The 15,557-nt window shown below is 43.7% G+C and overlaps 1 protein-coding gene across 4 annotated transcripts; it reads right to left on the bottom strand.

Annotated features, from left to right (window-relative positions):
- Positions 1-95: 95 nt before the first annotated feature.
- On the bottom strand, positions 96-5,862 carry LOC147339400 (uncharacterized). 4 transcript variants are annotated; one of them, XM_086294357.1, is made up of 3 exons: positions 5,723-5,862; positions 1,485-2,494; positions 96-808 (listed from the first exon to the last, which is right to left on the bottom strand). In XM_086294357.1, the coding sequence occupies exons 2-3, from the start codon at positions 2,316-2,318 to the stop codon at positions 488-490; spliced, it is 1,155 nt and encodes a 384-aa protein (XP_086150483.1). In that variant the 5' UTR covers positions 2,319-2,494; positions 5,723-5,862; the 3' UTR covers positions 96-487. The 4 variants fall into 4 exon arrangements, with proteins under 4 accessions (XP_086150483.1, XP_086150490.1, XP_086150470.1 ...); XM_086294364.1 differs by lacking the exon at positions 5,723-5,862 and adding an exon at positions 4,183-4,468 and having other exon boundaries at positions 1,485-3,950; XM_086294344.1 differs by lacking the exon at positions 5,723-5,862 and adding an exon at positions 4,183-4,467.
- Between the last annotated feature and the right edge of the window lie 9,695 nt (positions 5,863-15,557).

Genomic DNA, 15,557 nt, shown 5'->3' with positions numbered 1-15,557 from the left:
ATAACCCGGGCACTTAGCATATCATATGCTGGTGCCTGGGTTTCCAGCCATGAATATTAAGAGTAAAGGTTGATACAGAAAACAATGAGCAGGGAGCTGGTCAGTTTATATTTTATATACTATGCACATGTCTGGCAACAAAACACAGAAATTTATATTGCAATTTACTGGTAGGCAGGTTTACACCACTTATGATTCAATCAAAAATATAACATTTGTAAATGCAGTTTAATGTATGGCCTTTTAAAAGGATTGACATGTGTTTCATAACTGATTGATAATATCACAATATTCAGCTTTTTCAAGTAATATATAAACATTTCTGTTTAATGGTAGTGTGAATGTAGAAAAACATTTTTCATTTAATGCAGTGCAGAAATACCTGCATAAAAGGTACCTGTAAGACATGGCACCTACTATCAAATCACGTTATCAAGATAAAGAGAAATATTTTGTATTTATTTGTACATTTACACACTGAAGTTCCTTAAATACTTTGCAGTATTTCTTCTCTTAACCTAATGTACAGATCCGCAGCACCAAGTGGATCTCCTGGGGCATCCCATTCATTTTCTACCATAAGCAGACAACACAGTTCAAAGACTGTTTCATCACAGGGGTGTTGACCTTTTGGGCTACACTCTTCCATACACAAAGTGATATCCTCCATAGAAATAGGCTTCAGTCTATCCTCAGCACTGTGCAGCTCTGGAAATGAGTACATTACTACTGGTCGACCCGATGCTGCACTACCACTTGGCCGGATTTTGTGCGAGTTCCATGTGTTCACAACTTCATCAAGTTCATCCTACATGAAAAACAACACAATATAAGTACCGGTATATGAAACAGACCATGTACCAGTAGATTTAGCCAAAGTTGAGGCTTATTAACTCATTAATCAACAGACATAGAAACTGACCTCTAATTAATGTAAAACCAAGCAGCAACAACAAAAGAGCACTTTCACTAAACAGCACATGGACACAGAATGGTGCTGCATGATTCTGCTGTTGAATAGATAGCCCAACACTTTATACTCAGTGTGCAATGATTCTACAATAAATTTTCAATAGAGAATTAACCAAATGATAGGATTGCTTTCTGAAACCGTGCCCAAAGGACCACTAGGTAACAGACTCCATAGTAATTTAAACCATGTGGCAATAAAAAAAAAAAAAATGCTCCATGCACCTGTGCTGAGAAAGGTGCAGTTACTTCCACTGATAACATGAATACAATTCCATCAAAGTATTAAAATGGAATCCCAAAAAGTTGATTCTGTTCATCTGGATGTAGCGTTTTCAGTGTGAGAAATGTTCTGTCAAAAAACATTCCTTACCTGGCTGATTGAGCATGCATCAAGACATATTAAAATGGAAATAAAATTCATATTTAATTTAAAGAAAAAAAATGTTCTAACCATATTTATATTTTCTATTTATGCAGCTAAGACATTACATAGCATGAGCACATGCTTTTACCTGAATAAGATTGAGAAACCAGAATTGGATAAGACTTTTGTCCAAAAAATCCCCTGTGAAGTGGCCATCATCCTGAAAAGTTTGAAATAAGTTCATCCAAAATTGTGCACTCTGTTTGCGTAGGGTAGCCCACCATCCTTTTATACGTTGGTTGGCCGTACTTCTTCCGTAAAGGAAACTTTTCTCACCTGCAAAACTGTCTGTGTGGTTTCTCCGTAAAAACATCTGCATTTGTTCGACACAACCATTTTCGGTACCTCGGTCAGCACGTAACCTTTCTGGACATCCGCTGATGCATGAAACTGTTTTCAGAAAATAACTTGCAATCAATTTAGGGTCACTGTTTGTAGTATAAGCCTCCATCCATAAAACATAGCGGCTAAAACCATCTATGCAGCCACTGATAGCAATACCATATGGTTTCAACTTGTCATAGCCATCCATGTGCCAGAGAGCATTTGGCCCTCTGCAGCTGTACTGTCGTCTTCTCAACCGTCGAGCTCGTCTCAGTTCCACACCTTGAGGGTCAAGCAATTTGATTATGCATCTTACAGTATCTTGTGACACCACAAATCCATGTTGAATTGCACGTAGATGTAGCCAACGATAACCTTGCATCTGTCCATTTGTCATGATCTCTTGTTGGACAAAGGCTAGCACTTCCTCCAAGTTTGATTGATTCTTCCTTCTAAAAAGCCCAAGTCTTTTACAAATTCTCTTTAGAGTTCGAACACTTATAATTGTCTGATGACTATGTGCTAAAATTGAAAGTATTTCTTTGTTACTGAAAGAAAGTCTGAAATACAGTCTTATTAAGTCATCCAAATCTGACATGTCAGCCACTGTTTCTCTCACTTTGAGAGGTGAACTTTTTGCAGAAGTCCTAGTTTTCTTTTTGACAGTGGTTGCTTGCTTTTGCAGAAAATGAAGACGGCAATTCGGTCTCCGTACGAGGGAATGTAGTTTGCCAAAGTTGCGTCATCCATCAGCGCTATGACGTCACAGTCAATCTGCACACAGGAAGAAAGAAAAGACAGTCATTTTCTGCAACATTTACACTGCAAAGCAATATTACAGTTAAGCCTCTTAGGTCACCGCTAATGCCAGTAGGAGAGTATTGACTGTAGTTATCAGAAAAGCTATCTATTTTATGCAGGGCGAAACACAATAATGAAAGAAGCAAACTAAGGCATAGCCTTTCAGTAAATAATAAATCCTCTTCTGTATTTAAAAAAAAGCGGGACTTGATTGGTTATGATGTAGGTAGTACGTCTTCTAAGGATGTTCTACGACACTGTGGTGGCGTCTGCTGTCTTTTATGTTGTGGTCTGCTGGAGTGGTGGAATGGCAGAGAGGGACAGGGGGAAACTTAACAAACTGGTCGGGAGGGCCAGCTTTAGCGGTCTGCTAAAGTCCACTGAGCAGACTGGGGAGGAGAGGATGTTGTCTAAGCTAACATCCACCATGGACAACACCTCCACGCTCTCTGCATGAGACTGTACGACCACTGAGCAGCTCGATCAGCAGTAGACTTTTGTGTACACGCTTGTGTACATAGCTCTGTACATTTTTATCTGTACATATGAATGTTACTTATGTATGTAAGACTATAACGCAGAGTCATAAATACACAGTCCATTTAGTCATTTAAGCAAAGGTATTACACATAGAACACAAAGTAACATTGTAAATCAGTCTTTGGCACAATATCGGGATTATTTCGTTATTTATTTTTGTGTTTATGCGAACAATATGCCTGATTTGCGACTTTCTGCACTTCTATTGGTTGTGCGAACAAACGTCACGTCACTCCGAGGTCAAAGTTCAACCCGGCAGCGCTCCTCAGCCAGCACTTTTATATATAGGAGAAAGATGATGTCATTCTGACATTATAAACAGTTTGCTCATTTCTTCCGACACTGTACCACTAACGTATACACAGTTACATGCACTACATTAGTTTGTGTTAGCTAACATGTTGTGAGGGGATCGTCAGTCGGCCACCGTCAGAAACACAACCGGGGCTGTGTCGGTGGCTGTGTATGAACGCCACCCATTTTTCTGAGTGAAATATCCGCATAAACATTCATTACAGCTTCTCTCCTCCGCTGTACTAAGTGTAACTTACTTGTACACATCAAATATATCAGTGATATTGGCAGGCGGCTAGCATCTGTAACACACTGGTTGCATGCCAAATATCCTTGGGCAAGATACTAACCCCGTGTTTGCCTACTGGTGGTGGTCAGAGGGCCCGGTGGCGCCTGTGTCCGGCAGCCTCGCCTCTGTCAGTGCGCCCCAGGGCAGCTGTGGCTACAATGTAGCTTGCTATCGCCAGTGTGTGAATGTGTGTGTGAATGGGTGGATGACTGAATGTAGTGTAAAGCGCTTTGGGGTCCTATGGACTAGAAAAGCGCTATACAAATGCAGGCCATTTACAGCTCCGCTTAACTGCCTTGAAAAACTCTGAAATAGTAGAACAATAAAATAAAATGCAACGAACCCATCTGGGATGATCCTGCGATCAACAACAGTTAAAACGTCAATTCACCTAGTATACTGTAACATTGTGAAACACGTTCATTCCTATATAACATTATAAGCTAACAAGCATGCTAACAGCTAACCGTAACTGTACCGTAACTGTTTTCCTGTAAAAATAGGAGACACCAAACTATTTCTCTTTTTTGTTACTCACCTTCTGCTCTTCCATTAATAAAATAGCATCTTCGGGGACCCCTCGGCCACGCAAAAAGTCACTTATATCCACCATATTTAGTGAATTAGTTCTCCACCTGCCAAACTGGACACATCGCTGTCACCGAAGCTGGAAGCCTGCAGGTGCCCACCTCAAAATTCTGAGATTAAAGTCAGAATTCTGACTTTAATCTCAGAATTCTGAGAATAAAGTCAGAATTCTGAGAAAAAAGTCAGAATTCTGAGATTAAAGTCAGAATTCTGAGAAAAAAGTCAGAATTCTGAGATTAAAGTCAGAATTCTGAGAAAAAAGTCAGAATTCTGAGAATAAAGTCAGAATTCTGAGATTAAAGTCAGAATTCTGAGAAAAAAGTCAGAATTCTGACTTTAATCTCAGAATTCTGAGATTAAAGTCAGAATTCTGAGAAAAAAGTCAGAATTCTGAGATTAAAGTCAGAATTCTTTTTTTTTTTTCCCTGTGGCCCTAATCCTCTTCCGTAAAGAGTAATGATTTCAAAGATGATAACAACTACAATGACTGCTTATGTTGCCGTGCCTCAAGAAGAACAGCATCCCATTGAAATTCTGTTAGAGGAACTTGTAATAGCTGCTAATAAATGACGTGGTGATTAAAAATGATTTGTCAAGTGATCATGCACTGATTAACACATTAGTAGTTTATACAGGTACAACATAAGGTTTTCTTATTCTTTTATTTTTTTATTTATTTTTTTGTAGTTTTAGTTTTATTATTTTCCTTCGTTATCACTTTTGTATTTTCTTTTACTGTGTCTTCCTTAGTCTTTTTCTTTTTTATTCTTTAGGCCACATGATTTACATTTCTGCTTTGACATTTTGACCATTAAAAAATTGCTAAAGATACGTAATAAATACCCTTGACAGACAATTGTTGTATAAATTTAAAATAAGTTAAAACAGGGGGGAATGTTAGTGGAAAATGATTCTATGTTTCTTTACCTTCTTTTAAATGTACAAAGATGCCTTTTCTCTGCCCTTTGTCTATGGTTAGATTAGTTTAGAATTATCCTTTTAGACTTTCCCAGCGAAGACATATTGTTTTGGGACATATTGTTTTAGATTGTTTTATCTCTCACAGCTTTCTCCCAGCTCTCTGCTGACGAGACTAGCGCCACATATGGAGTTGTTTATTTTATCTGTTTATTATTTTCTTATCCTGTTCTCACTGTCTTTCCTATAAAAAGTGCCAAGCCTCTGTTCACGATGTGAGTTGTTCTCAGCAGCTCACCCGTGTTCACGTTAAAGCATAAAAAGAAACCTTGTCTCATTGTGTCTTTATTTCTCCTGGGTTTTTTACAGAGTTTTCTCCCAACAGCCTCGAATGGAGAGACGCCTGTAGCCGACGAGGCAAGGCTATTGTGAGCGTACTCCACCCACGTCAGTTGCTTGCTCCAGGTGGTCTGATTAGTGGACGTCAAGCAACGGAGAGCTGCTTTGAGTTCTTGGTTGGCCTGTTCTGCTTGACCGTTGGTCTGTGGATGAAAACCTGATGAGAGACTGACCTGGGCCCCTAAGGAGGTGCAGAACTCCCTCCAAACACGCGACGTGAACTGTGGGCCTCAGTCTGAGACCACTTCAGCGGGGATCCCGTGGAGGCGAAATACATGAGTCGACAGAAGCCGGGCGGTCTCCAGGGCAGTGGGGAGCTTGGGGAGAGCAACAAAGTGGGCAGCTTTAGAAAAACGGTCGACAATGGTGAGGATGACTGTGTTACCTGATGATGGCGGAAGACCAGTGACAAAGTCAACCGCAATGTGGGACCAGGGGCGGCTTGGCGTAGGTAAGGGATGAAGTAGGCCAGCAGCGGGCTGGTTGACAGGTTTATTCTGGGCACAGGTTGGACAGGCAGCGATGAATTCTTGGACGTCCTTGGCCAGTGTAGGCCACCAGGCGAACCGCTTGATGAAGGTGACGGTGCGATGAATGCCCGGATGACAGGTGAGTTTTCCGCCGTGGGCCCATTGTAGCACTCGTGAGCGAACGGACGTGGGAACAAAGAGCAATCCCGGTGGACCAGTCCCCGGATCTGGTTCTGCCCGCTGGGCCTCCCGTATGGCGGACTCGATCTCCCACCACAGGGCTCCGATAACGCATGTGGGAGGGAGAATGGGAGCCTCACGGGTGGGGTCCTCTGAGGCGGTGAATTGGCGGGAAAGGGCATCGGGTTTCACGTTCCGGGAGCCGGGCCTGTAGGTGATGGTGAAGCAGAATCTGGTAAAGAACAGAGCCCACCTGGCTTGTCGGGCGTTTAGTCGCTTAGCCGACCGGATGTATTCGAGGTTCCTGTGGTCAGTCCATACCACAAAGGGTTCCGTTGCGCCCTCTAGCCAGTGGCGCCACTCCTCCAGGGCGAGTTTGATTGCCAACAGCTCCCTGTCCCCGATGTCGTAGTTCTGCTCTGCAGGAGAGAGACGACGGGAGAAGTAAGCACAAGGGTGGAGCTTACCCTCTAGTTGCTGGGAGAGAACTGCTCCGACCCCTACATCCGAGGCGTCCACCTCCACGATGAACTGCCGCTTGAGATCCGGTTGCCGGAGGATGGCGCCGACGCGAAGCGTTTCTTTAGCCGGGAGAAAGCCTCCTGAGCCAGATCATCCCAGCAGAAGGGTACCTTAGGGGAAGTTAAACGGGTTAGTGGCAAAGCAATCTTGCTGTAGTCACGAATGAACCTCCGATAAAAGTTTGCAAAACCGAGGAACCGTTGAAGCTGCTTACGGTTAGGCGGAGTGGGCCAGTCTAAGACTGCTTGTACCTTAGCTGGGTCAGTTCTTAAATCGCCCTGTTCGATGATGTAGCCCAATAATGACACAGTACTCACATGAAACTCGCACTTCTCCCCTTTAACAAACAGCCGATTCTCCAGGAGGCGTTGCAGGACTTGTCTGACGTGGTGTACATGATCCGAGAGAGAGTGGGAGAAGATGAGGATGTCGTCAAGGTACACAAACACAAAACAATCGATGAAATCTCAGAGAACATCATTGACTAGACCCTGAAAGACAGCTGGAGCATTAGTCAGTCCAAACGGCATGACCAAGTATTCAAAATGGCCCAGGTGCGTGTTGAAGGCCGTTTTCCACTCGTCACCCTCTCTCATCCTGACTAAGTGGTAAGCATTCCGCAGATCGAGCTTAGTAAAAACGGTCGCCCCCTGCAGGAGTTCAAAGGCGGAGGATAAGAGTGGCAGAGGGTATTTCTTCTTAATAGTAATGTTATTGAGGCCCCGGAAATCAATACATGGCCGAAGGCTTTTATCCTTCTTAGTGACGAAAAAGAACCCGGCAGCCACAGGGGATGAAGAGGGGCGAATCAGTCCATCAGCCAAGGATTCATTAATATACTTCTCCATGCATTCACGTTCAGGTTGAGAGAAACTGTATAAGCGACTAGTGGGAAGAGGTGCACCCGGGAGCAAATCAATAATGCAGTCGTACGGGCGATGAGGAGGAAGAGAGCGGGCTCGGTCCTTACAAAATACTTGCTTGAGATCATGATACTCTGACGGGATAGCTGAAAGGTCAGGGGGCTCGTGTGGTAGTGGGTTAGCTGCTGTAACGGGAGTGGCTGCTGTCAAACAGGTCATGTGACACTCCTCCCCCCACCCCTGAACCCTCTCCTCCTTCCAGTCGAGCACGGGGTTATGCTGGCGTAACCATGGAAATCCTAGCACCAGGGGCGTGAGAGGGGCTTCAAAGACGTAAAACTGCAACAGTTCAGTGTGATTCCCAGACAGCGTTAGGGACACGGGTTCTGTAACATGAGTTACGTCGGGAAGACGTTGACCGTTTAAAGCGGTGACCCGCAACAAGTGGGGTAATGCCCGTGTGGAAATCTTAAGTTTGAGAGCCAGGGAAGCATCCATGAAGCTCTGCTCCGCCCCAGAGTCAATCAGCGCCTGAAGTGAGTGAGAGGCAGAGTGGACAGTCACTTTAGCAGCTAGCATGAAGCGTGGAGGAGAATGTGAGAAGGAGACCTCGCCCACCCGTATCCTCCTTTCTACCGGCGGGCGGGGTCTTTTGGCCGAGCAGGACAGACCTTGGCGAGATGGCCCTTGCGGCCGCAGTAAAAGCACTCACCAGACTGCCATCTGCGTGCCCTCTCCTCCGGGGAGACTTGGGAGCGTCCGATCTGCATGGGTTGCTCCTGCTCGTCGCCGCGGTCCACTTCCCGATCGCTACCTCCGCTTCCGCCGGAAGCTGACTCCGCTCGCCCCAGAGGCCTCTGGGAACCGTAGTTGCTGGCCCGGCGATGCGCCCTCAAATGTTCATCAACCTTAACACATAAGGTGATCACTTCCGACAGAGTCTTGGGCAGCTCCCTCATTAACAGTTCGCCCTTAAGTTCATCACAAACATTGTTCAATAAGGTACTTATCAGCGCAGGCTGCCCCCATCCAGTCTCCTCAGCCAGTGTCCAAAACTCCACAGAGAAGTCCGCCATACACCGTCTTCCTTGTTTTAAGTTCAGCAAACGGTGGCCCGCTGCCTCAGCTCCGGTGCCCCTTTTGAACACACTTTTGAACTTTGAGAGAAAATCAGCATAGGTAATCTCTGGGCTAGTTTGTAACACAGCTTGAGCCCAGTTCAAGGCTTGACCGCGGAGTAACTGAACGAAAAAGGCTATCTTAGCTCCATCACTCTCATACGTTCGCCGCAGCTGCCTAAACTGCAACGTAATCTGTGTTAGGAAACCAGCACACTTGTGGAACTCACCAGCGAATGGCTCCGGTGGCGGTAAAGCTCGTTCCGGGGGTTCCGCGGAAGCAGGGGCTGGTGGCGTGGAGAGTTCCGGGGCTGGCGGCTGTGCGGGAGCACAGGGGGGCATAGCGGGACCTGGCAGCGGAATGTGCTGAGCGAGAGCCTGAGTGAGTGCGAGCAACTGATGGTTAATGTGTTGTAGCATCTGCTCGTGTCGCTCCAACACGGCTTCTGGAGGAGGGGTGGGTTGCAGAGCTGAGTTCGCTGGATCCATAGTATGGCTGGATTGTTACTGTCACGGGTTGCTCTGAGGATCCACTCGCAGGACTCCAGAGTTGTGTTTTAACAGAGACGGTTTATTCACAAAATCTTCACCAAGTGTATTTACAGACAGTGCGAGGACAGTGCTATATACAAGATGTGAGAGGCAGGGTTCCAGGGCTCCAGGGAAAACAAGGGAATCACACACGCGCTCACGCCAACCTCTCTCCGCTAGTGACCAGTCACCTCTTACACACTCCACACGGGGAAACACGGGGACGGGTCCGGGGAATCTAGAACAGAGAGACAAATGTTAACTTTCTGAGACGGAAGAGTGGGAAACTAGGGCTCGACGTGTACTGACTAGAGTCTTCACAACAATCCAGCGTTGAACAGCTGATCTCCTCCTTCTGATATACCAGCTGGTCTGATGAGGCCCAGGTATGCATGATCCGGGAGGGCGTGGACCGAGGGCGTGAACCCGCCATGAGTTCCGCCCCGGCAAAACAGGGGAGGGGGAGAGAGATGCTGATCAGTGCCTTGCCGATCCCGCAGGCCGTGACACTGATGAGTTTCTTGTATTTTCTTCAGCCAGAGATAAATAGTATGGAAATCTTTTTGTACCATTCTCCTCGTGTGTGCACCAAGGAAAGTGGTACAAAAAGGAGGACTGATGTTTTGTTTGAATCAGAGTCAAACAAGAATACAACAGCAAGTTGAATTATGCAGTGATATAGTACTCCATATGTATCCATATGTAGTTTGACCATATAGGCACTACTATAATTCTAAAGCAAAGAGGAGTGAAGCTACAGTATGTCAAATATAAGAATAATGACATCAAAGTCCCTCTACATTTCTTTATCGACTCTACAACTAGTCAAGGGTAGGGATGGGTACCGGTATCGGTTCTGACATAAACGGTAGTAACCAGACCGAAAAGCATACTGAGATGTCATACACTTTGGATTCCAGCCAATCATTTTACCTTTGCAAGCGTAGTAGGCGGGTCCAGGTACGTACGTTCTTTTAGAGCAGAGCTACAGATTAAAAATGCCCAAAGTGAAGCGGTCAAAGTCTGGCTGTACTTCACAGCAAAAGATGCAAACTCAGCAGCCTGCAACAAGTGCTTTAAGGTGATACTGTGCAAACGAGGTAACTCCTTGAATCTGATGAAACACCTGGCGACGTATAGCATTTTGTTAAAAGCCGAGAAATGCGCCGTATTTGATAGCTTGCTGCGAGACCTCACATCGACTGCGCGTGGGTTGCCTGTTGTCTGACCCAGAGTTAGCAACGTCCCCCAAAAACCCGAAGAGTAGAGTCCTGGCCCGTAGCCCTGCCAGTGTAGCAGAAATGATGACGGATGATGATGGCAGCAGCAGCCATTCTTCTCTGCGTGAGTAGCCTAATGTTGTTTGTGTGTAATTTACGTTGAGTAGGCTAACCACGTTATTAAATCAATGCATGTAAGGTGAACTAGCAAACACCGTTGTAGTTACATGCGGCTGTCTTCTTGTTTGATGGCAGGTACTCCCTTCACCCTTGCCAAAAAGGCTAAAATGACCAAAGAAAAAGTGGAAAACAGCTAAACATGAGAGGTTTTTGGACAAAGTTTGTTTTTTCCATTGTTTAACCCTTTAAGACCTACCATAGAACCAAGTCCACCAGAGCTTATATTATATTTTTACCTGCTGTGGAGCCATTTTTGGGAGCATTTCAAGTTGCTATACATCAATACAACCATTATAGCCCAGATTTTAATAATATGTATTCATTAAGTGCATAGTAATTACATAAATTGCAAAAAAGTGCAATAAACTACAAAAAAATTGAAAATCGTTTTTGCTTTTTTAACATATATTTGTAGTTAGAGAAATTTAAGAGGCTTATCCCTCAAAACTGTAAATACAAAAAAGTTGCACAAAATAGTTTCCCACCACAGGAAATTTATTTTGAGTGTCTTCATAGTTTTATTTTTGAAATACACCAATTTTTATACACTGCAGGAAAAACGAAAATAAATATTATACTGCAAATTTGCAAAAAAGCAGCATATGCATCAAAATAAACTATTTCCAACAGTGCAATATGAGTCCTAAGCATCCCAGAAACGACACAGAAAGTCATAAAGTCAAAGATAACTTTTAAAAAGACGAGTATAGGCCCTGAGGCCCTGATAGTAAAAAAGACTACATTTCCGCGAAAATGACGTCACTTCCGGTTTCGGGCAGGTAATGGCGGAAATGCAAAAGTTCGCGCTGACGTCTATTCCAACGTAGGAAGTGTTATGAACAGCTGATCGGATCGGTAAAGCGTGTTTCTGGAATATTATGTTTTTGTTCCTGCAAGCGCTTTTTATGCAGTTTTTGCAAAGCTTTATGTGGAAGGAAACTGTGACCTAGGACAAGCTGATGGCATAAGATGTAAGTCCAACTCCTCCGGTTTCATATGCAAAAAAAATTTTTGCGCTAGCGTACGTGGTTGCAGTGCCACTGGGATTTAAAAATAGTTACGCAAAACAGAGCGTGCCCGCTCCGATCGGCTGTAAAGGGTTAAGCACTGCTTCCAGCCAAGAGTGATGCCATAAATCCCCTATAGCTGCAGAAAAGGCTAACATTGTTATCTTTTTACAAAAAAACAGCTGAACATGAGAGGTTTTTGGACCAATTTTGTGTTCTCCATTCTTTAAGCACCGGTTCGAGCACCATTTAAGCACTGGCACTGTTTCAAAAGTACCGGTTTGGTACTGGTATCAGATAAAACCTAAACGATACCCATCCCTAGTCAAGGGGAGCAATAAAAGACAAAGACACGTTCATATAATAACGTGTCTTATACTTAAATGATATGTGGTTTACATTAGCAATATACTAATACACAAACTTCCAAAACTAACTAAAATATTACTCGATACCACTATACCACTCTATGCCTCTACACCTCTTATAGAGCTACTGTAACCTGAACCTATTGTTTTCATTGCAGGTGTGTTTGTCTGTTTTAATAGCATCTGAATGTATGGGTCTGTCTTTTTTGCTATTTTTTGTTGCAATGTTTTTTCACCCATCCCATTCTAAAGGCACCTAAGCAAGCTGAGACGCACCTCTGTTGGGGATGAGGTGACTAAGACCCCGGTGGCAATGTTAAACACAAGATTGCTGGTGAATAAAACCTTCATCCTAAATGATCTTTTTCTCACCTTGCACCTGGATGTTTTATTCCTGACTAAAATTTGGATTCCTCCCGGTGAGCTTTTCTCCTTCTCTGAACTCCTTCTTCCTGACTATGTTTTTTTCAGCACACCGAGACTTTCAGGGAAAGGTGGAGGCATAGCCACAGTATTTTACTTTCTACTTTCTCTAGCTTTGAGGCTCAATGGGTGAGTGCACCCATGTAAAAGGCCACATGTTGGAACTGGTCTTCTCATATGGCCTGGATATTAGCATTAAGGACATTGACATTGTTGGCATCTCTGATCATTTTCTGGTTACATTTAATGCTGACTTAGGTGTAACACAATCTGTAAACTTCCGTTTTTATCTAAAAGATTAGAGAGAATTGTCCCCTTGCAACTACAGGCCTACTTAAACACAAATAACATTAGTGACAAATTTCAGTCTGGTTTTAAACCTCGTCACAGCACTGAAAAAGCACTGCTGAGGGTTTTCAATGATCTTCTTTTACTAACTCAGGTTGCCCTGCCATTTTAATTTTATTGGATCTGTCTGCTGCTTTTGATATGGTAGACCGCAAAATTCTTTTAGAGAGACTGGAACATCTTGAAGGCATCAAGGATTCCGCCCTTAATTGGTTTAAATCCTACCTCTCGGGCAGGACTTTTTCTGTCATGATGGGTTGCTACTCGTCCGCTGCTGCCCCTCTTTGTTGTGGAGTACCGCAGGGGTCTGTGCTGGGCCCTCTACTGTTTGCCTTGTACGTGTTACCCCCGGGTTCTATCTTTGACAAGTGTCAAATCTCCCACCTGACGAAATTCAAATTTTTTTCCCAAATGTCTGATGACCTGCCAGCTTTACTGAATCATTTGTCTGACTGCTTGAAAGAGGTTACCGAGTGGCTGTCAGCCAATTCTCTCATTTTAAATGAGAAGAAAACTGAGATTATGGTGTTTGATAGTCACACTCCACAAGATCAGCTAGCTGCCCGATTTGGTCCCTTTGCTTGCTTTCTTACAGATACTATAAGTAATCTAGGTGTTTTCCTGAATAGTTCATTTAAGCTGGATAAACAGCTCTTTGGTTCCTCTGAGGTTAAATCTGGCTTCTTCCAATTGCGCCAAAGTTCCAAGGTCAAACATTTAATACCGTACAGAGATCTTGAAAAACTTATACATGCCTTTGTGACCTCCAGATTAAATCATTTCTAATGGCTCTACTCTGGACTCCAACTCGCTGGCCTAGCCTCACCTCCTGGGCCATCTGACCTCAGGAAATCACATGATAGGGTGGGGCCAGGTTTCACAATTAGCTCACCCGAAACCCTGGCTGATTGTGACCCACACCCGTTTTCACACCTTGGCTTATGTGATTAGGTATAGGATCACCAGGGGGTCATTTGTCCCTCTTTGGGGACATTTTCTTTTCCCCATTCAAGTCTGTCCCATATTTAGCAAGTAAAAATAAAATAAGATAAACAATAAAAGCAAAGATGAATCAAATAGACCAACACGGCAAGGCTGGAATGGTCCATTTGGTAAAGTAAATCCATTGGGCATCTTTCTTTGCCTTTAGACAATAATTCTGATGGCAAAAGAACCAAACGGGACAGGCAAAAGAGAGAAAATAACCCATTTCAAAATAACATACTGGAAAACAGCTATTCATCACTTGATTGCTTCAATAAAACAATTGAGCAAATATATGCGGGACTTTTCATGTCTGCTTTGATATTGCTCTCTCTCTTAACCGACCAAATCTCGCTGTGGTAGCAGCGTTAAACTCGGTCTGACCCAGGCTGATAGAGGGTGCCCAGTCTGGATCGCATTCCAGCATTTTTATTTTGTTGGCTAGTTTTCCTACAAAACACAACAAACATCAGCCCGCAAAGCCACAGTAAACAAAGCAGCATAGCGCAACGAATTCAATTCATGGAAAAAATCTTGCTTTAAAAGATAAAATACAGTGGACACCAGAAGCAGAAGGAGCATTTATTAAACTAAAAATCATGCTCCAAACTAACGTTATGCTTACATTACCAGATTATGACAAACCATTCTACTTAAATGTAGACGGAACACAGGGACACATGAAAGCAGTATTGACACAATCATTTGGAGAAAAACAAAGGCCACTAGCTTTCTATTCAAGCAAACTCGTTTCAGTGGTCTCAGGAATGCCCACCTGTGTACAAGCATGTGCAGCAGCTGCAGAGGCAGTGCAAAAAATCTGCTGACATAGTTTTAGGACACATTCTGACTGTTAGAGTACCTCAAGCAGTAACTTTTATACTGCTACAAGCACATTTGCCTTTCTTAACACATGCTAGACAACTCTCCTATGCTGGCACACTGCTTTCGCAATCCCACATCAACATAGTGAGATGTGGACCTTTAAATCCTAGCACATTGTTGCCAACGCCCACAGAGCGAAAAGCACATTGCTGCGTGGAAAAATTAGAAAAGGGAAACTAAGCCACGTGCTGACATTTACAGTACACCACAAGGTTTCACTGACATCTTTGTTGACACTTCAGCATCAAAAAATGCACTAGGGCGTAACTGTGTAGGATATGCAGTAACCACAAAAGACACTATAGTGGAAGCAAGAGCCTTGCCACACATACTTTCAGCTCAGCATGCAGAACTGACTGCAGTAATCAGTGCATGAAATACATGAAGGACAGGACATTAACATCCACACAGACAGCCAGTATGTATTTGCGGCAGTTCACCACTTTGCAAAAATATGGGATAACAGAGGAATGGTTACCTCCTCTGGAAACCCAGTTCAGCATGCAGATTTGCTGAAGCAACTGTTACAAACAGTACAACTGCCGCGACATTTAGCAATTTGCAAATGTGCAGCACATCAGAAGGATGACAGCAGCCATAGCAACCACAGTCTTATTAACAACTCATGAAAATCACACCATTCCACTGTCTGTACTGCAGGACAAACAAAAAGCAGCACGATCAAAAGAACAAAAGCAATGGCTAAAACACGGAGCAGTACTAGACACTGATGACATAATGAAAATAGCAGGAAAACCCATTCTTCCCAAATCATTACACAAAACAGCCGCTCTAGTGAGCCATGGTTTAAGCCATGTCTTATTATGTGGGATGATCTTTATAATAAACCAACAATTCTACACTATAAATTTTGAAACTTCAGCAAAAGAATATGTGAAAACATGTATG

The sequence above is a fragment of the Aulonocara sp. 'chitande type north' Nkhata Bay genome, linkage group LG1, assembly GCF_057382095.1.
Source record: "Aulonocara sp. 'chitande type north' Nkhata Bay isolate Kocher_YH1m ecotype deep benthic linkage group LG1, A_spYH_male_GT1.1, whole genome shotgun sequence".
Taxonomy (NCBI): Eukaryota; Metazoa; Chordata; class Actinopteri; order Cichliformes; family Cichlidae; genus Aulonocara; species Aulonocara sp. 'chitande type north' Nkhata Bay.
Note: the sequence above shows the minus strand (reverse complement) of the source record. Positions and strands in the feature narration are given on the sequence as shown.